Raw genomic sequence first — 20428 nt, forward strand, 5'->3', positions numbered from 1 at the left:
ACTTTAAAGGCTTTCTATTCTTCACTAACGGCAACTACTAGCACACAATTGAATAAATTATATTTAACAAGCATATATATAAACTGCCATTTTTTATGTATGTAAAATAAAACGAAAAGAAATATAAAAACCATTAAAATTGACATTTTTGTATGTAAACCCGCAAACCATATGATACATACGCAAGGCAACAGCAATTAATGTTCAAAAAATTTCAAAACGGTTTTTCCAACGATTCTTTAAAGGACTTGACATAATCACAAATTTATATGTCCAATGATCTTATCGAACTTTCGCTACGAAAAATAGCTAATCAGGCCGCAAACTTTTCAACAAACAAATTTCCGAGCATGCAAGTTTTTTAAGATCTCCCACAGGAAAGTGAGACACACTGCGGCGTGTGTTCAAACCCAAAAGGTGAGGCAATGGAAATTATTTAATGAAAATTTGTTAACTTTACTTTTATTTGCAATTGGTATATATACATACGAAATAAACGAAAAAAAATTATGGGAAAATTAGCGGCATTAGAAAAATAAAATGAACTAGAAAAATAAAAAGAAACTGTATTAAAAATAAGCTATATATAGGCATATATATACATATAAATATATGCAAATGTTATATACATAAATGGTAAACAAAATGAAGCAACAATGGAAAATTACACTTAAGTATGCATACATTTATGGATTTTGATTTACAACAATAACAATAGATTAACAACAATAATTTAACAAAAGTCCCATACATGAGAAATTAGCAGAAGCTTAATAAATTTAGTTTACGAAGAATATATGAAAAAACCAAAGCTCTAATTCATAGTAGTTATAAATTAAATTAAACAACAATAACATGTTTTGGTTAAAAAGTTCTTAAATCCGAAAGGAAGTTAATCGATAAATAAATTTGTTTTCGTTGTCTATTTTAGAAATTCTGAAAATTCAAATTGCTTTAATTAATGTTAAACAAATCCTCAATAAAATCACTGGAAAACTAAAAAAATGTGGGTAACAAGACGAAAAACAAACACTGCTTTTTGTATTATTTAAGTTTAACGATAAAAATATAAATATTAAAAAGTCATAAAATATGTAAGCTGTAATTTAAATGGAACTTACATCAAGAAGTAAATGAACATCAACGGAAAAAGGAAGAAGAACAACAACCACAAGCTACATAAAACTTGAAGAAAGCCCCTTAAAATAAAGTCATGTACGAGTAACAAAAAAATGAAATGTTTGAAAAATTTTACTGAATTCAATAAAAATATTATGTTGATATGGAATTAAGTAATTCCAAATAAACAAAAAACAAGCACAAAAGGTGTTTTATATTCTATACTTTTTAAACCCTTGGAGGGGGTCAACTGAGTTCACCTATAATTTCTAGCAATAGCATCTTCCCAGAAAGAGATAATTATAAGGTTTTGCCCCTACGAAAATCTCGAATACCCGTCAAATAAAACCCCTCCAGGTTCTGATTCAATTAAAGCCAACACCTGTAGATTTATTTGATGGAATAATAAAATAGGAAACACTTAGGACAGTCACGCACACGAAACGATGTACGATTGTAAAAGGGACTCCACCTCATTCATCCACGCTGTCCATTGGAGACTGGACATTTGCATTGGGTCCTCCGGCGGCGGCGTATGCCTTCTCCATAGTGACCTGGGACTCCCGCTTCGGTGTGGTCCGCTTGTGCTGGGTGGTGAAGCTCACGGTGATCCGTCCGCTGCCGCGGACTGAGCTCATGGGCGGGCGCATGAGGGGCGTGGCCAGGCGACTGGCGGCCATCGACGACGGCGGATACTGCAGCGGATCGGGCTTGGGCGTCGCTTGGGCCTCCTTGCGTACATCCACCACGAGGGCCTCGCGCACCGAGTTCTCCTGGAACTGCTTGACCCGCTCCCGCATGGCCGTCTCCCGCTTGATCTCCTTCTCGATCTCAGCCCGCCGCTTGTTCTCGTACCGCTCCAGAGCCTTCTCGTCCCGCTTCTTGTTCCGCTCTACGATCAAATCTGCGATCTCCAGGCGCTTCTGCATTAGTGCCTCCTTGTCCAGCTTCTGAAACATCTCGGGCCAAAAGCCCTTCTCTTTCTTCACTAGAACGATGCGGGCCTCGTTCTTAAAGATGCGGCAGAAGCTGTAAGTGACCGGAAAATCGTTAATACAATAGGCAAGATCTTTTAGGACCTACTTTCCAACTTAAAGATAATGTAATGAATTAGTTCTACAAAAAAGAAGATAAATTCTATTCAAAACGATACGGGCCTCGTTCTTAAAGATGCGGCAGAAGCTGTAAGTGACCGGAAAATCGTTAATATAATAGGCAAGATCTTTTAGGACCTACTTTCAAAATTGGAGATATACATAGTTAATGAAGTTCTAAAAACCAATTAATTCTATTCCTTATTTTAATTTATAACTTATTAATTTAGGCTAATATTTATTTATTCACAAAATTTTAAAGGATATTTATCTGAAACATCCTTACTATAAGGTTTTTTAAAAGGCATGATCTTTTAAGAACTATTTTCCAAATTGAAGATGTATTTAATAATTTATTACTGGAAAAAAACGATTAATTCTATTTATTATTTTAATTTATATATATTAGTTTTAGGCTAATAATTATATATTCACTCTGAAAATTTTAAAGGATTCTTATCTGAAACACCCTTTTTATACCCGAATATTATTTTCATTTAGTAGAACTGGCCAACTCACCTAGCCATTTCGTCAATCTCCTGGGCCAAATGGCGCTCAAAGAAAATAGGTGGATTGTTGAATTTCAAATACTGCGGCAGGAGGACAACATCCGGTTTGCGGGTCACCAGTCGATTGAGTTCGATGGAGATCTTGATGTCCTCCTCAGTCTGCGAAATCTGAACCATAATGAGTTGCTTGTCCGTTTGCGCTGCTGCTGCCGTGGCTCTTCTGCTGCTGGTCCTCGACTGACAATAGGCAGGAACTTATGTTTTGGAAGTGGCCGGAACTGGGGACTTTGCGACGACAACTACGACAGGGCCAACTACCCGCCCGACTGTTCACTTGCGGCGCATATTGGCCGCTTTCCCCCTCGATTTAATTTGAATATTTACCAGGGTTCGAACTTCGAATCACCAAAACGCGAGAGCCGGCTGCGTTTCCCATCGACCAAACAACGATTGGTTGTTTTGGAACCCCCGTTCCTGGACCCAGGACTCGCTCAGGACTACCTTCCCACACTTGCCCACCTGTAACGTTTGCAATGCATTTGCATTTTCGGCAAGACAAGACACGGTGGCCTAGTCCAGGAGCAGCTCATTGCTCCTGGCTCCTGGGTTCTAGCTTCTGGCTCCCGCTCCTCTGATTGAATTAGTCACGACTCCTGCACGCGAAACGAACTGCTATTTGCATAGGAATAGTCATTCATCAACAACAGCTCCCAGCGACATTGATTGGCAACGGGTTACGGGTTTTTTACGGTTCTGACGCCTGTACTGTACCCACAATTCCTTTTATTTGCCTTATTTAATCCTTTCTTGGGAACACGGGCAATGGCATGTTATTGTAATTCGGTTTGTTTGAAATAAGTACCTGTCGTACTTCTTAAAAGAATTTATGTTCGACACTCATAAAGTGCATGTGCCTGAATATTGATTATTATATACTCCTAATGCTCGTTTATGAATTTTGAAATGGAAACAGAATCTACTAGAATTTAAAATATAAATCTTAAAACGGTTTAAAATTATCTCAGTTCAGTTTTTGAGTTATAGAAGTTGCATGACGATCTAATATTAAATTCTTATCTCTTGTTGAATCATTCTAACAACTAAAACATAAAAACAATTCAAAGATTGTAATCAAACATAGAACGCATAACTATGGAAACCCGAAAACCAGCTTTTCTAGACATATCGTAAACTAATATTTTTAACAATAAATATTTTTAAGGTTTACAAATGTTTTTACTTAACAACTACATCTCAGAATCTATAAAAATAAATTGCTCTAAGTTACTATGGAGATAAAATTGTGAGGCACTCGTATAACGTTCCTAAACTCTGGTTGCTAAGATGTAGAATTAATTAGCTCTTAATTAATTACTGAAACATATTTGATAAATAGTCCCCCAGTTAAGTTCAAGCTTTGAATGTTTTGATTACCATTCGATTGGCTTTATTTCACAGCGTTAATTGAACTCTCTGGCAGGACTTTAGCCACTTTGCGGGGCTCCTTAATCGTGGTCTGGGGGCACTGCATTTCGCTCCAGCCGACCGGAACCATGGGCACCCGGGTCTTCCGGGAATCGCTGGCGTAGGCGATGACCACGCCGAGTTCATTTTCAGCGGTGGTCAGGAGGAAGGACTGATCCAGTTGGTTAATGACTCTGGCCAGGATGACATCGCCCGGCTTGAAGGACTTGTATATGTCCACGCGATCCTTTTCCGTCTCCCGGACATCCTCCTTGCGCAGGAGTCCGCGGTAGCTGCTCTCCAGCAGGACATTCCGCACACAGAAAATGGCGCACTTGACGAATTTGGGAGTTGTGACCAGAACTCTGGCTGTGACCACGTCTCCGGTGGCTGGGATGGTCAGATGGAAGCCGGGTTTATGTACACTGACCACCTGGCACTGGAAATGGAAATATCCTGATTAAATTGGTATATTACTTGCGTAGCTAACTTACGTTTTCACCCGACTCCTCGATGCTCACGATTCCCGACTTGGAGGCGTAGATATAGCCGTTTTGTTCGTATGTGCCTATGCCCAGGACTATGTTGTCCTCGGTCCTGCAGAGACGCTCTCCTGGCAGACAGACTATGGTCTCTTCCTCGTGAGTACTCATTTCTGGGCTAGCTATAGCTTTTAATTTATAAAATAGTAAAATAACAAAGCCGCATCAACAACAAAATAACACATGTGCAATTAGGGATGGCAATATATTTCGATAAACATCGATTACACTAAAATTTGCAATTAGTTAATTTTTTTAAAGAAAATTGTAGTACAAAAAGTATTATAAATACTTTTTAAAAAACAATTGAATTGAAATTGTTTGAAATTTCCGTAAAACCAGTTAAAAACCAAAGTTTTCACTTATTTTTATTGCAGTGTAAAAAACGAAATCGACACTTTTGTGGGGTGCACTTCACTGGTTTAAGTGTTTTCCAACACTGCCAAAGAGCGTGTTTACGCCGGTGCCGCCAATAGTTTTCTGTTTTCCTCGGGTATTCGTATAATTTTACCGTAATTTCAAGATGCCCACTTCAAAACTGCATGCCAACATGAGCTACCGCGAGGTCATCCCGAAAAACCTTAGTCCCGCCGAGTGGATCGAGGTGAAGATTAGCACAGGCAACCAGAGCACTCTGCAGGACCTGAAGACATTTGAGACCTCCGGCGGCTACTGCTACAAGAGCAGGAAGAATGTGCAGACCAGGAATCGCTTTATATACTGGTAAGCAATGGCTTTATATACTGGAAGATTCACCTGTTTAACCACCTGGCAGGCGCACCTACCAGGATGTGCTGGAACTCTCGGAGGTCAGCCTGGACATCTCGCTGCAGCGGAATCACCTGCGCCTGCGATTCACCGACTCCGCCGTGCTAAATGTCTCCCTCACCGAGCAAGACAAGTCCATCACCCTGCTGGTGGTCACGGTCAGCAGTGTGCATCGCTATGTGTTCCCTTTGAAGATTGCTTCCCCGGATGCGGGAGGATCCCCCGAGGATCTGCTGTCGCAGTCTATTTTCTACGACGTCAACGAGAAGATCAACGTTCCGAGCAGCTTCTATGTGACGGATGGCTTTGGAACGATGCCCAATGTGGCTGTGTCGTATCTCACACAAAACGCCCAGGAAGCCTACTTTGCGGTGGCCTACCAGGACAAACTGTTGCTCCACATCATGAACTGCTTGACCGGCAACACGGTCACCCACGAAGTCAAGGAGCCGCATCTGATGCCTCGCTTCCTATCGAATCTAAAGGGCGCCCTTACGTGAGTGAATCTATCTACACTAGTCGGCATAATTATTTTGACAGATTCGAATGTTAACTGTACTCATATTTTGAACTTATATCTTTTGGCACCTAAAATGTTTTGATGCAAAGTTTTACCCTCAAGCAAAATTAAAATTAACTGCAAAAATAGAAATTTCAAAATATTTCTCCTTGTATTTTTTTGATTTTTTGAAAATAGCTAAAAATTACAATTTTAGCCGCTTTTTCATACTTTTCATACAACATTTTACAGAGATCTTTCCATTCAAAAGACATAAAAAAAACAAGGAAAAATATTTTGAAATTTTTTTTGCAGTTATTATTAATTTTGCTTGGGGAAAAACTTTGCATCAAAACATTTTTGTTTTAAGACCCAGGAAAAAAGATAAAAATTTGACTTTCACAAAATTTTCTTACCTTTCAAAGGGTGCTTAATGGGTTAAGAACATTTTTGTGTCATTTAAACGGAATTGAAGTGCTCTTTCTATAGGTGCAAAAAGTTTATGTTATAAGTTCAAAATATGAGTACAGTTTACATTCAAATCTGTCAAAATAATTATGGCCACCAGTGTAGCTGAGAAGCGTATGCATTACCTATTTCCAATCATTGCAGTGGTAGATCGGAAACGCTGGAGGCAGCCACTTCCATGGCATTTAGCGAGATCGAGGAGTCCGTTTTCATTCTGGTCCTGTATCGCAGTAATGAGCTGCGCCTGTGGTCAGTGGACAGCCTGCAGACAGTGGCCAGCATCAATTGCTCCGCCGGATCGGGGCATGGAGGCCTGGGGGCTCAAGGACGTGAGTTTGAGAGGGTATAATTCAGAATATTTTATAACATATTTCCCGCTTTCCAGCCCAAAACAACCAGCTTCGCAAGATAAGCGAGGAGAACTTCTGCCTGTTTCTCTCCCAAGGTCTCCAATCCGAGTTCATTTGCGTGAGCATCATGGCCGATGCCAACGAGGCCAGCGGAATCAATTTGGTGCAGAACTCGGTGCCGGCGCCCCAAATGGATTTGATCGACTTCGATGCCACCTCCTCGCACATCTGGGCGCTCTGGAGCAACGCAGAAGGAGATTTCCATGTCTCTGCTATTTACTTGGGTACAAATAACGCTATCAAATGGGTTTCCGCTGCTCTGGAACCGCCACCGGATCGCTATTGTCTCACCATGGAGCAGGGAGTCGATCCCCGCGAGACTTACTGCTCGTATATCTTCCATCCAGGTCGGTTTGACCGAAATGTGATTGCCAAGGCACTATATGTGAGTATTTATTTATTTATATAAAGCAAACTTAAAGTTAAAACTATAAACTAACTAAGATTAAGAGCTCTAGGAGCTATATGTGAGTATAACTTAAGCAATATTGTGTAAATTAAATTATTAAATTAATTTATTATTTAAAGATGTTCAGACGCGTCAACCTGCAGTTCGATGTGAAGCAGCTTTCCATGTCGGTGCTCAAGGAGCAGGTGTGCCAGGCCGTCGAAGACGAAATCCAGAACGAACTCAAAGACTTTGTGGTCACCGACGAGGAGTACTTGGAGATATCCACGCGGCTGTGGGATCGCTTTTACTCGTGCTGCGAACAGTATCACATTAAGTTCTCCGAACCGACAGGACTCGCTGTTCTCGGAGGCATGGATGCAGTCTGTTTGGTCAGGAGGCAATCCTTCGCCCTGCTGCGTCCCTGCGAAGTGCTTGAGCACCTGTTGCTCATAGGGGAGCACAATGAGGAGGTGGCCACCTACGTGGCTCCACTGTTTCGCAACGATCCCGAAATGGCAAAGGGTTTCGTTGACCTCATGAATGTGGTCACGCTACTGGACAAGCTGATCTCGGAGGATATTAAAACTGATCTAGATAAACAGCTCTACCAGCGCGAGCCGCCCATTGATGTGATATCCAAGCTAGTGGCCAGAATCACGGTGGGCGATGATAATGGCCCGATGTTGCCGTCAAACTGTGTGAAGCAAATTCATCAGAAGCTACAGGATATACCGAACCTTAAACCCGCTCTGGAAATGCTACTCGATGTGCTGTGCATGATTGATCCCGATGCGCCGCCGCATGGTAAACTATTTAAAGATTTAGAGTTTGGAAACAATTAAATTCCTGGTTTATTTTCTAGATTATTCCCTTTCTACACGCTTTCTGCAGCCATCTGGAGCTCTAATGGGCAGCGAATATGGTCTGGCCATTTTATCTGAAACGGTCAAGCAAATGGCAATGATTAGGTAACTTTTAAAAATTTAAATTGAGTTTTATTTTTAATATTTACGTTTGAAATCTAGATTTTCTGTTTGCCGGAACCTTTTGGTTTTGCAATACATGGCTTATGGTCAGGATGGAATGGACAGCGATAACGTTTTAACGAATATCAGTTATCTCAACTCGTACTACACTTTAGTTTGGATTGCCGAGACGCCCATTTCTTCTAATACTCCAGCTGGATTGTAAGAAAATGGAATGTAATGTTTAGTGAGCCATCTTACATTTTATTGAATTATTTTAGTGAGGCCTCCATTCAACGGTTGAGTCGAGCACAGCTCTTCAGCGGCTACACACGGCCATATTCCAGCCATTTGCGGAATAATGGCAATGATCAGACCACCTTGCTCAGGCTGTTCCTGCAATCTAAGGGTCTGTTTAGCGCTCTTTCTATGCTGCTGAAGACGGACAGCATGCAGCTGGAGTCGGAGCAACTGAACCTACGTCAGACTTTGCTTCAACTAGTGGGATTCATCAATAAGATGCTGTAGGTATAAGTTATAGAATTTAAGAAAATATTTTCCTTATCCCCTAGTACACATTTAAAAAGTTGCACGTGTTCCTCTAAGCCGTATCCGAGATATACTAATTTAAAGTTTGAGAACATTTTTTAAGTTCTTAACTTCAAAAATTCATAGCGCCACTAAATGGACACCAACAAGTTTCAAAAAAATCACAAATGATAACCAAGACCAACTCTACGAGGTACCCGAGTTTGAAGAAAATCCATTATTTCTGCGCATCAGTTGAGAAATTCTTACACAGATGTGAGTTTAAGGTAGAGGAATCTGATTTTCTTTAATTTATTTTCAGTTGGCCCGAGTCTCCGATTTACGTTTTTCCGGAATGGCTGTTCGGCACCTGCCATCACATCATTGTGCAGGATTATGTGCGCCTTTTGTCCAGCTGGTGTTCCGTGAAAGCCCATGCCAGTAAGAATAGCTTTACTAGCTTATACTTGACATTTCCTATTAAAATTTCTTTCCGTAGGACGCTTTATGCTGGCAGTTTCCCTCTTAGATTGCGGTGAGGCCCACAAGGCGGTGCATCTCTTCCAGCAAACGGCGCCTGGCGTTGTGGAGGATGACTTCCTCTTCGAGCACGTGCTGAAAAACACTCCGCTGTACGGCAAACTGCAGGAGAGCGTCGCGCGGGGCCATAAAGTTTCCGCAGAAGACAGAAAATTGGCCATTGTTCACTATTATCTGAAGATTATTCAGCTCTTCGAGCAGCATTCCGCCCTGGACTATGTGATTGAGTTGGCTCACATGGCCATGAGTGTGTTGAAGCCGGATGATCCCCAGTTGCCCATGTTCCAGTCGATCGTGTTCAACAATCATCTCCAGCTGGGCCACTACCAGGAGGCCTACTACGCCTTGGTCTACAATGCCGACACTTCGAGGAGGAAGGATTGCCTGCGTCAGTTGGTCATAACGCTGTTCCAGAGCAAATGCCTGCCCCTGCTGATGCAGTTTCCGTATATAGGCTTGCAGGACGAGTTCGAGAGCATCGTGGAATCCCGCGCACGATCAATGAGCATCGATCAGAATGATGTGTATAACTTTTTGTATGCATTCCACACGAACAAGGGCAACATGCGGAAAGGTTTGTATAGGTAACTCGTTTTCCTTGAGCTTTATTAATAATTAATTTATTTATTAGCCGCCACGGTTATGTACGAGCAGGCGATGCGCTTTCAAGTGGACAGCGATGCGCCGAATGCGCTGGAAAAGCGCTGCTCCTCGCTGCTAATTTGCCTGAACTGTTTGCACTTGGTGGACAGCCGCTACAGGTGGATAGCCAGGCCCACAATTGGCGACGAGCGGGTGGCGGCCATAGATCAGGATAACGACGATGGAGAACCAAAGGGAGATGAGGATAAAACCGGCCAGGAGGTGGTGGTCCTGGAACTGGCCGACATCCGCAGGGAACTGGTGCACGCGGAGGCTTTGCATGAGCTCTCGCACTACCGCAAAGATGCAGCTGCCTATGAGCGATCCTCGCCAGAGGAGCTTTCCTACCTGCTAGCCAGCTGTGGGCTGTACACGGCCGCCTTGAAACTTTCCCGCGGCCACTCGTTCTCCGTGCTTCCCATTTTCGAGAGTCTCACCGTGGCTTGTGTCACCGCCACCGAGGACAAGGGCGCGGATGCCTGGAATTGGTTGCAAAACAACGATATGGCCGATCTTCCACATCGAAGCAATGCAGCCGACATGGCCTGGACTTTGCTCCAAAAACTGGTGGTGGATAATGAGGCAAAGGACTCGACTTTGATAAGAAAGAGCGTGGTGCAAAGGCTGCTGGCCTTGAACGCCTTTGTGCCGCAATGGCTGGTGGACTCCTACAAGCTATCCCATTCGCGGGAGCTGCTTCAGTTGTTCGTCAAGCACAACCGCCTGCTGGAAGCCGCTGATTTGGGCTGTGAAATGATCGCCGGCATGCTGGGCGCAGGCAGCGAGTACTTTGACTTTAAGCATTCGGTGAATGTGACCAATCCGCAGCTCTCCTTTCCCATCAACACGATCGATCTGCTGCTGCACGCGCTGAAGATTAATGGCAAGGAGGATGTGGAATATGAAATGGTAAGAAAATTTGGTAATACTCTAGTTTATGGTCCTCTTAAGTACTTGTATTGCGGTTAGGATTATAAAATTCCTGCATTATTGGTGTAGCCTTTTTTACGATTTTTTTTAGATTGTGAAAAGGTTAAAATAGATAATATAACGCTCGTAATTGGCTTGAGTGACGGACCAAAAAATACGTAAACGGATTTGCTTTAAGAAGTTATATATTGGTCCTCCATGGTCAATAAATTCTTAAGGAATCGCTGTCCACCGAGGATATTTTTTTCGCGGCTGTGGGGTCTGCCCCCTATAAAAACAATTAGACATTTTTGTCGAATTTTTCAGAAGGCCTATTATTTTGACAACTTATGAAAATCCAATAGGTTTTTTACAGCAAGTCGAAGAAAAGCCAACTGAATTTTTATAGCAAAACACGTAATTTTAAAATTCGATTACAAGAGAAATTAAATTCTTAAGAATTCGCGGTCCGTCAAGGATAATTTTTTCGCGAATTTTGGGGGTGAGGACCGTAAACTAGAGTATTACCGAAAATTTACATTATTCCTCTATTTGTTTAATCATTTGATTGCTTTTTCAGGCGCATGTCAAACTGGAGGAGGAGGTCCACAGATATATCGAGACCATAAAGCGAACCACCGAGGACAAAATGAGTTTGGCCATTCTGCAGAGTCGAGAGGAACGACAACAGCAACAGCTTCATTAGTTGGTTTTATTCGTTTTATTTGATAAGTTTCTTTGAATTAAATGCTAAAAAATAATAAGAGTAGCGAGTTCCACACTAAAAATCATCCGTCATGACCAGCTCAGAAAGGAACTTTTTGTAGATGTTCATGAACTGAGCGACGAACGCTTCCAGGTGGAAGATGTGCTTGGCACCCGCCTGCATGCGGTGCTCGTACTCGGTGGCAAACTCCAGCGTCTTCGCCTTGATGGACATATCACAGTTGTTCACCAGCTGCTCGACCAGGCCGCGGAAAATGAGATTGGGCGGCACGCCCTGGGTGAGCAGCTCGTACAGGCGTTCCCGGATCTTCTCCAGCTTGCTGGGAGTTTGCTCGCCGATGATCTGGGCGGCTGTTTCGCGCAGGAAGACCTGCCAGTCGAGATCGGGAATCTCCTGGTTGGCGGTGAACGGCGCCTTGGCCACCTTGGCGGCCTCCAGCATGAGCAGAGCCCGCCTGAGATTGCGCTCCGACTTGTCCACCACCCGTTTGGCCAGTTCCACAGGCAGGGCGAGGCCCTCCCGCTTGCAGGTGCTCTGCAGGATGGACACGATCTCGGATTCATTGGGTGCCGCCACCCGGATGCCCAGGCAACGCGACCGAATGGCCGGAATGATGCGGGACGTCGAGTTCACCGAGATGATGATCCGGCACGTGGCCACGTACTTCTCCATGGTGCGGCGCAGGGCGTGCTGGGCATCCTTGGTCAGCTCGTCGCCCTCGGAGATGACGATCACCTTGAACTCCCGCTGGCCGCTGATCTCGATCTGGTGCGTCTGGGCCACCTGCTTGATCAGATCGATCACCACCGTCCGGTCGTACATGCCTGCGTCGGAGGGATTCACCTCCAGGTGGTAGTTGCTGCTCACGGTCATCACCTCGATCTTGCGGTTGGATGGCGTGGTGAACGTCATGGTCTCGCTCCTCAGTCGCTCCACGCCGGATCCGTACATCTCCCGCAGCAGGCACATGATGCGGGTCTTCTTGCCGGCGCCCGAGGGTCCGTAGAACATGAGGTGCGGGAAGTCGCTCTGCTTGCACAGGTTTCGCAGGTTCTCCGCCTGCTCCTGTTCGGGGAAATAACCATAAACATGAAACGCCGGTTAGTATAAGTCACTCAATCTTAAAGAGAAATCGGTGGGACAGAACCTTACGGTCTTTTACCTTGTGGAAGTCCAGCTTGGACAGTTCCCGGGGACGGTACTTATCCACCCAGAGTGCCATTATAATAATTTAATACTAATTTATCAAAACAATTCAATGCGCGCCTTTTTGGCACAAATGCTGTTAGTGATGAAATTAAGATCGATTCCACAATCGATAAATCGATGAATTATGTTATACTTGGCTCGAACTGCCATATTTTTGTACATTTGAAATTGTATAACAATTTGTTTTTTATCAACCCAGAACTTTTCAGTTTATTGAAATTAAAACACATTTATTATTTTTACATAAATAAATTACATTTGAAAATGTATAACAGTTTGCTTTTTTCAACAATTTAAGGAATACCCAGATACCCAATTTATTGAAACTAAAAACACCTTTATTTTTAATTAAGATTTTTTTAAAATAAGAAAAACTTAACATATACTCCCAAATTTAATTTTCAAGTAATTATTCTGTGCTGAGAATGTTATTAATTTGCCGTGGCAATTTAATGAATTAAAGTGACAACTATGGTTTTCAACGATTCAAAGGAGAAATTTCCATTAATTTTCCGATCGTTCCTATAGCAGCTTTTCCATGTACCTAAATTTGTAGTCCTTTGTTGATACATTTTTTTTGTAATTCTGAAAGGCTTCAAGAAGTCCATACCCTCGACTGATATTAAACAAGGAATAAATAAGAAGAGCTGTTTGAATACCTAGATTCAATACTATTATTACTTGTATAAATTGCATATAAAACGCCACCTATGTTTCAAGTTTAGTAGTCACCGTTATTACACAAATCGTGATTTTCCAAGTCTTGTCTGGCAACGCCAACAAAAGTGTGACCAGTTGTCAGCCCTACCGAATTCGGTATTCTGCGCAGAAAAAGCGGCGACCTTACTGCATCCACAGTTTTTTTTGTCGCAAAACTTAAGTATCTTGAAATTAAGAAATCCGCTGAATTGCAAGGCACCGAAATTCGCGACGCGAACGCATGGAGAACGGAGTGGAACACGGTGTCGAGGAGGCCGGCGAGAACCAGGTGGTGAGCAGCTCCGACGGCGAGGGCGACGGTGATGTGGAGGGTGAGGAGGAGGGGGAGGTGCTGCAGCCGCCGCCGCCGCAAATAACAAACGATTGCGAAGGGGTGGCGGCGGGGGAGGAAGAGCGGGCAGGAGTGACGACAGAGGGAATAGATGCCACTCCTCCGGAGGAAGTGCATCCACCCATCGAGGGAGCAGCACCGGCGGCCATGCTGGAGGACAACCTGTGCGACAAGGACGTAGATAGCGATGCTGGCGACGAGGACAACGATGATGAGGTGAGTTAAATGCCGCTCTTATAATTATAATTTACAATATTTCCTCGAAATTCCCCCCAGACCAAGGAGAACTACGAGGGCTTCAATGGCACCGGACGCACTGTTACCCTGCAAACCCTAATGGCCGCCAATGTGCTCCAACCGGGCCTCGGACTGATGACCATCGAGTATTTGGGCCAAAAGTTCGTCGGCGATCTGCTGGCCGACGGCAAGATCAAATCCCATGAGACTGAGACCATATTCCTCACGCCCAGCGCCTGGGCGATGCACTGCAAGCGGATCATCAATCCGGAGAAGAAGAGCGGCTGCGGCTGGGCCTCGGTCAAGTACAAGGGCAAGAAGCTGGACGCCTACAAGAACACCTATCTGCGCAAGTGCGCCCTGCAAAAGGAGACGCCGCTGGACGACGGTGACCTGGGTAAAGAGCACCTTGTCCTTACTTTATAATCCTTGCTAATTCCATTGAATCCACAGATGCCGAACGCAAATCCGACTCCCCGGAGATTGTCGTCAAGCGAACCGTTTTCGCACATAACACCGTTTCGAATCGCAATGTAGTTCAGTGAGTAAAACAAGTGTAAGGGGTTGAAGGGGGTGGTTTTTCAGGGGAAGTGTCATTCTTCGATGCGAAATTCGAATGGAGATGAAGGATTCAGAAAATACCTAATATTTCTTTATGTTCTTTTATTTATTGCTCTGTTTATTTGGAATATTTATGACCCTTTTTTAAATATTTAAACGCGGACCATTAATCCTTAAATCAGAAATTACCTACTATTTTGTTGTATTCTTTCATTTGTTAGTCGATTTATTTATAATGTGCAATGACCCTATATCATGTACTTAAACACAGAGCATTAATCCTTAAGCTGTTTTAACCACATGGCCTTATTTTACAATGAAAATAATAAGATGGGTTTACGAATTCAAACGTAATATTTCTTTATGTTCTTTTATTGGTTACTAGATTTTTATTTAGAATATTTATGACCCTATTTCATGTATTTTAGCCTGTAGAATTAATCCTTAAGCTATTTTAACAACAGGACCTTATTTTCCCATGATATTTTATATTGAATTTCTCTAACTAACAAGATGGGTTTATGAATTTAATCGCAATATTTCTTTATGTTCTTTTATTTGTTAGTAGATTTTTTTTAGAATATCTATTTCATGTATTTAGAGCATTAATCCTTAAGCTATTTTATCAACAGGCCTCATTTTCCAATGATATTTTATATTTCATTTCTGAAACATATAAGATGGGTTTACGAATTTTTTTATTTCGTTATGTTCTTTTCACTTTCATGTCTTTAAACCAGCGGTCGGCAGCGCCCTGTTAAGTGAGCATAGGGTTTTGTTCTGCCGGCGCGCTGTTCGCACACGTATAACGTAGAACAGCGGACTGCACACACACATCGATGAGCTGCCCAGTGCAAATTACTCACACAAATATAAAACAAAATGTCAACGTATGTGTGTGCCGACCGCTGCTTTAAACCCAGATAATTTATCCTTATGCTATTTTAACAACAGGACCTTATTTTCCAATGATATTTTATATTTCATTTCTATTACTTATATTTAAACCCGGCTAGGTTGAAGTATAGAGATATAAGCTATCTTGCCGTAGAATTCGCATTGTATTTATTTTAATTATATATTTAATTTCTGTAACTAATCCACAGTGACGCCAACATGTTAATCGAATCGGTGCCGTTTACTTCGGTGGGCAAACTGCAGCCCTTTCTCATCACAGTCAACTCCTCTGCCCTTCTGCTGGCCGACTTCCATTGCCATTTGACGGTGCGCGAGGTGTGCGGCTATCTGGGTGGCACCTGGGACATGAACACACACAGTGAGTCCGACTCTGCTTGGAATATCCTCCGCACAGGCATTACCTACATGTTTACCCCTTTCAGCTCTATCCATCACAAAGACATATCCTTGTCGCAGCACGCGCTTCGATCGGCAGCGATCCGGCGAAGTGGAGCGCGACATACAGAAGATGATGATCCAGGATCAGCTGCTGTTGGTCGGATGGTATCACTCGCATCCCAAGTTCCAGGCGGAACCCACGCTGCGCGACTGCGACTCGCAGTTGGACTATCAGATTCGAATGCGCGGCGCCAGCGATCTCACCTACACGCCCTGTGTCTCCTTGATTATCTGTAAGTGTATTTCTAGTAGAGCCCTGCGTGAATCATTCAATTTTTGTTTAATCATGGTATGCCATGAAATTTCTGATTTGTTTAATTCAATTCTATGTTTTTCTAATTCATTTCGAATTCAATAAATGAATGAATAATTTTTATGAATTTTCTGAATTTGCGAGATTTTTTTGTGCTTTCTTTTGAGAACAAAAAGTGGACATTTTTTAACAAATCAATGTTAACTGCATAGTAAATAAAATTTAGGCAGATTTTGAAGAAGAAATGGCCATCATTTTGTGAGATGGCCATTTCTTCATAAAAAGCAATTGTCGTTTGAATTATTTCGGAACTCATGCCATTCATTCATTCAATTCTATTAAGCTCAAAATTCAAATTCACTCAATTCTATTAAACTCAAAATTCCAATTAATTCATTAAAAAAATTCAAAATAATTAATGGAATCCATTCAAGCAGGGCTCTAATTTCTACTTTCTGTTTAATATAATATTTTATGTCCCTGCAGCTCCTTACTATGATGAGAACCCCACTTTGGAGTCGGTGGTCAAGTGCATTTGGATCGTGCCGCCCAATGAGAACAGGCAATCGATGGAGTACGGCCGGCCCATGCTGATGCAGTATTCGGTGCTGCCGGACAAGGAGATTCCCGAGGAGGTGCGCTCCGAGATCCAGCTGTGCGTGGACTACTACTCGCAGTACCGCGGCGAGGTGGTCAAGTTCCGGAACATCTACAACAACGAGGTGACCTACAACGAGAAGCTGAAGAACACGCTCTACCCGAAGTTTCCCTCCAAACAGAGCGACAAGGCCTTGTGGAATTGGATATGCGCTGTTCTCGACTGCGAGCAGGAGGATGACTTTATTCCACCGAAAACCATAAAGATCATCGACAATGATGAGCTGGAAGTAAAGGAGGAGGACAAACCTGTTAACCTAATGGATCTTAGCAGTGATGTTAAGCTAAATCCGCCCAAGGAGGAGCTATTCAGTGAGACAATCAGCACGCTGGAGGACAATGCGCGCAAGGCAGAGGAGGAAACCAACGCCCAGGCGGAGCAAAAAGCAAGTGAGCTCAAGGTGATGTCGCTACAGGAGCAGCTCTGCATGCCCTCCGGTCTTAATATGAACCCTGTGCGAATGCTTTCGCCTCTGGCCACTCCGAATCCCACGAGTCATCCGTCGGTGCTGCCCAATTTGGTGGCACCCACCAGTCAGCTGCTTCCACCGCAAATTCCCGCAGCTGCCACCGCGCCACCAGTTGCCACGACTTCTGCTCTGACCTCCGCTTTGAGTGCCTCGCCTCGGGACAGTCCCATCACCATTCAATCGAACGCCGCCAGTCCCGCCAAGTTTGAGGTTCCAGTGAGGGCGTCTCCATCGCCCGCCAAGTCGGACGCCTCGTCGCATGCCTCCACCTCCCGCACCCGCAATTCCCCGGCGCCCAGTCCGGGAAAGTTCAGCGTAAGCGATATTGCTCGCAATAGTCCCAGCATCACGCCGAATAAATACGAGGCGGCTGCGGCTGCTCTGGTTCCTCCGGCGGCCGCTTGCCTGCCCACGGCCAACGATCTGATGGCCGCCAGTTTGGCTCAGCTGGCGGGGCAGCTTCCCCCGAACTTCCTGCAAGGCGATTTGGCCGCACTCTTCCAGCAGCAACGCAAGGATTATGGCAGCTCTTCGCTTAATCAACTGGCAGCGGCAGCAGCTAAGGTGGGTGGCTCCAAGCAGGGCAATGCCACAGCTTCCTCTGGGCTGAGTGATCCCAATGTGGCGGCGGCAGTGGCTGCCTACTCGAATAGCTTCAATATGCCGCTGCCCACGGGAAACAGCAATGCCCACAGCAGTAGCAAGTCGAAATCGGAGCGATCATCCAAGTCCTCCTCCTCTTCTTCCTCCTCGAACTCCAGCTCAACCTCCAATTCGTACAAAACGAAATTGATGAAGGAGCTGGACGAACTAAAGAACGATCCGCTGAAGATGAGCGAGCTCATCCGTTCGCCGGAATATGCTGCCTTGCTTCTCCAGCAAGCGGAAGCCCTGGGTGCCACCACACTGGGCACTTTGGGTTTTGGATCCGACTACAGCTATCTTACGGGAGCGGGATTGGGAGTGCCGCCTGCTAATCAACCCTCAAACTCGTCGTCTGGCAAGTCCTCGAAATCTTCGCCAGCGGCTGCTGCGGCCGCTGCCCTGAGTGCCGACTATAACAACCTAATCCAGGCATCCAAGCTGCTCGGCTACGACTCCTACATGCAACAGAGCAAGCAGAGCAACGACCTCAATGCGTTCCTGCAGCAACAGATGGCTGCGGTGGCAGCCGCATCAATTCCACCGCCTGCGCAGACTTCCTCCAGTGGCAGTTCCAACAGCAGTTCATCCAAGAAGCAGCAGCAGCAACAGCAGTTGCAGCAGCATCATCAGCAACAGCAGCAACAGCAACAGCAGCAACAGGCAGCTGCACAGGCTGATTACACGGCATTATTGCAGACCTACACCAAGTTGTTCGACCCGAATAACCAATTTGCGGCGGCAATGTCGTCCAACAAGCACATGGCAGGCGCCCACAACGAGCTCTCCGCCCTTCTCTCTTCGGGTGTGGGCGTGGCAGGAGGTGGCGGCGGCGGAGGAGGATCGAAGCAAAAGCAGAAAGACATACAGAGCGATATGCTAAATCAGTTGCTGCAGCTGGAGAAGCAGGATTCGGAGATAAAGGCATTGCTGTATCGCCAAAATAAAGCGGCCGCCGATTTGGACGCCCTCTTTGCCACGCCCTCAGGCGCAGTTGTGGGAGCAGCTGGGTCCTCGGCGAATGCCATGAAGTCGGGCAGCTCCGGAAATGCCGGTGTTTCCGGTATTTCATCGCCCTCTTCGCTAACCAACCAAGCCGCTTACTATAATGCCTTGGCGCAGGAGAAAATGCAGGATTATGCTGCCTTCTTTCAGCAGCAACATGGCAAATACGGCATCCCAGATCCGTTGTCGAAAACCACACTGGCTGCTAATAACATGTTCATGACTCCATCGGCTTTGTTCAAGATCCAGCAGGAATCCCTGTCGGCCATGATGATGAAGCCACCGAAATCCACGACGCCTTCATCGGCACGCACACGGGAATCATCGGCCTCACCGGCTTTGGAGCGACTAACGCCCACCAAGTCGGCAAATAGTGGAGGAAGCGGCGGCGGCGGAGGCAGCAACTCCAATTCGGGCGGCAAGTACAACTTTAGTGCCGTCGATCTGGCCATCTCGAGTGTGCCCTCAAACACACCATCGCCGTCGCCGTCGGACGGAAGCAGTGGCTCCTCGCATCGACGTCCTTCGCCGGACTTGAGCCGCCTCTACGGAGAGCTGGCACCGCCGGGAGGACTTGGAGTGCCCAAGAAGCGCATGGAGTTCGCCTCGGTGGCGGACCTGGCTGCTCCGCCGCCGGCCAAGATGCCCAAGAACAGCATGGGCGACGATATCCTCAACCTGTCGCACGACTAGAATCAGTCGCAGTATTTTCCCCAACAGTATATACTCCCATACGTAATGCCGCGTAGCATCCATTAACATACCAGTGTCCGTCATTTTAATCGTGCCCATCCAGTATCTTTCGGGACAAATATTTGATTTTATATTTTCCTTATTCCTCATTTAAGTTTACCTCTTGCTAAGTGTAAAGTTCGTAGATCAGAAATCTATATCTGATTGCTTGCAATTTACAAACATTTATTTTTCACAAAAAATTCAAGTTTTTATTATTTTCCACAACCCAGATATGCCGTGCATATCTCAATCGAAGTAATCTTTATGAGCATTAAAGATTTCGCCAGTCCTACGAGTGAATCTCCGCTTTTACTCACCTCACGAGCGCTGTATGTCCTTAAACGTTTAATTTAATGTACTCGTACTAATTTAGGTTTAATTACCGCATAAAAGTACTTTAAGTATTTTAATATACAGACAGCGCACACATCAACTGTATTGTATTGCCTACCGTATTAACTATAACTTTGAATCTTTGCCGCAATAAATTAAACGACTAGTTACTTAGTTTACAAAATTGGAGTGGAACTTATTTTGGTTAGTAAGTAAAATCAAGTAAAGATGGGAGCTTGGCTGTATTTAAATAGGTATACCCCTCTTTTAAACCAGTAAAACCGCTATGCTAAGTAAATCACGTATGCTTTTCCAGTGGTTCAGTGGTGCGATTTAGTTGGTAA

The 20428-nt window shown here is 44.5% G+C and overlaps 5 protein-coding genes across 5 annotated transcripts; 2 read left to right on the top strand and 3 right to left on the bottom strand.

Moving 5' to 3' along the window:
* Nucleotides 1-1488: 1488 nt before the first annotated feature.
* Dnaaf4 (Dynein axonemal assembly factor 4) lies at nucleotides 1489-3033 on the bottom strand. The gene is made up of 2 exons (XM_044395165.2): nucleotides 2733-3033; nucleotides 1489-2148 (listed from the first exon to the last, which is right to left on the bottom strand). The coding sequence occupies exons 1-2, from the start codon at nucleotides 2897-2899 to the stop codon at nucleotides 1593-1595; spliced, it is 723 nt and encodes a 240-aa protein (XP_044251100.1). The 5' UTR covers nucleotides 2900-3033; the 3' UTR covers nucleotides 1489-1592.
* A 1113-nt stretch (nucleotides 3034-4146) lies between these two features.
* On the bottom strand, nucleotides 4147-4898 carry Csl4 (exosome component 1 Csl4). Its single transcript, XM_017157199.3, has 2 exons — nucleotides 4681-4898; nucleotides 4147-4625 (listed from the first exon to the last, which is right to left on the bottom strand). The coding sequence occupies exons 1-2, from the start codon at nucleotides 4837-4839 to the stop codon at nucleotides 4170-4172; spliced, it is 615 nt and encodes a 204-aa protein (XP_017012688.2). The 5' UTR covers nucleotides 4840-4898; the 3' UTR covers nucleotides 4147-4169.
* A 353-nt stretch (nucleotides 4899-5251) lies between these two features.
* On the top strand, nucleotides 5252-11588 carry Nup160 (nuclear pore complex protein Nup160). Its single transcript, XM_044394994.2, has 12 exons — nucleotides 5252-5451; nucleotides 5504-5992; nucleotides 6608-6792; nucleotides 6849-7258; nucleotides 7402-8068; nucleotides 8127-8232; nucleotides 8290-8451; nucleotides 8511-8753; nucleotides 9080-9198; nucleotides 9257-9871; nucleotides 9929-10848; nucleotides 11429-11588. Exons 1-12 carry the CDS (start codon nucleotides 5252-5254, stop codon nucleotides 11552-11554), a joined length of 4242 nt encoding a protein of 1413 aa, XP_044250929.1. The 3' UTR covers nucleotides 11555-11588.
* RfC38 (replication factor C subunit RfC38) lies at nucleotides 11555-12889 on the bottom strand. Its single transcript, XM_017157295.3, has 2 exons — nucleotides 12738-12889; nucleotides 11555-12640 (listed from the first exon to the last, which is right to left on the bottom strand). The coding sequence occupies exons 1-2, from the start codon at nucleotides 12795-12797 to the stop codon at nucleotides 11630-11632; spliced, it is 1071 nt and encodes a 356-aa protein (XP_017012784.2). The 5' UTR covers nucleotides 12798-12889; the 3' UTR covers nucleotides 11555-11629.
* A 731-nt stretch (nucleotides 12890-13620) lies between these two features.
* Nucleotides 13621-20268, top strand: LOC108067976 (MPN domain-containing protein CG4751). The gene is made up of 6 exons (XM_017157297.3): nucleotides 13621-14051; nucleotides 14112-14469; nucleotides 14526-14613; nucleotides 15740-15909; nucleotides 15974-16222; nucleotides 16729-20268. The coding sequence occupies exons 1-6, from the start codon at nucleotides 13725-13727 to the stop codon at nucleotides 19707-19709; spliced, it is 4173 nt and encodes a 1390-aa protein (XP_017012786.2). The 5' UTR covers nucleotides 13621-13724; the 3' UTR covers nucleotides 19710-20268.
* The last annotated feature ends 160 nt before the right edge of the window (nucleotides 20269-20428 follow it).

The sequence above is a fragment of the Drosophila takahashii genome, chromosome 2L (assembly GCF_030179915.1).
Source record: "Drosophila takahashii strain IR98-3 E-12201 chromosome 2L, DtakHiC1v2, whole genome shotgun sequence".
NCBI lineage: Eukaryota > Metazoa > Arthropoda > Insecta > Diptera > Drosophilidae > Drosophila > Drosophila takahashii.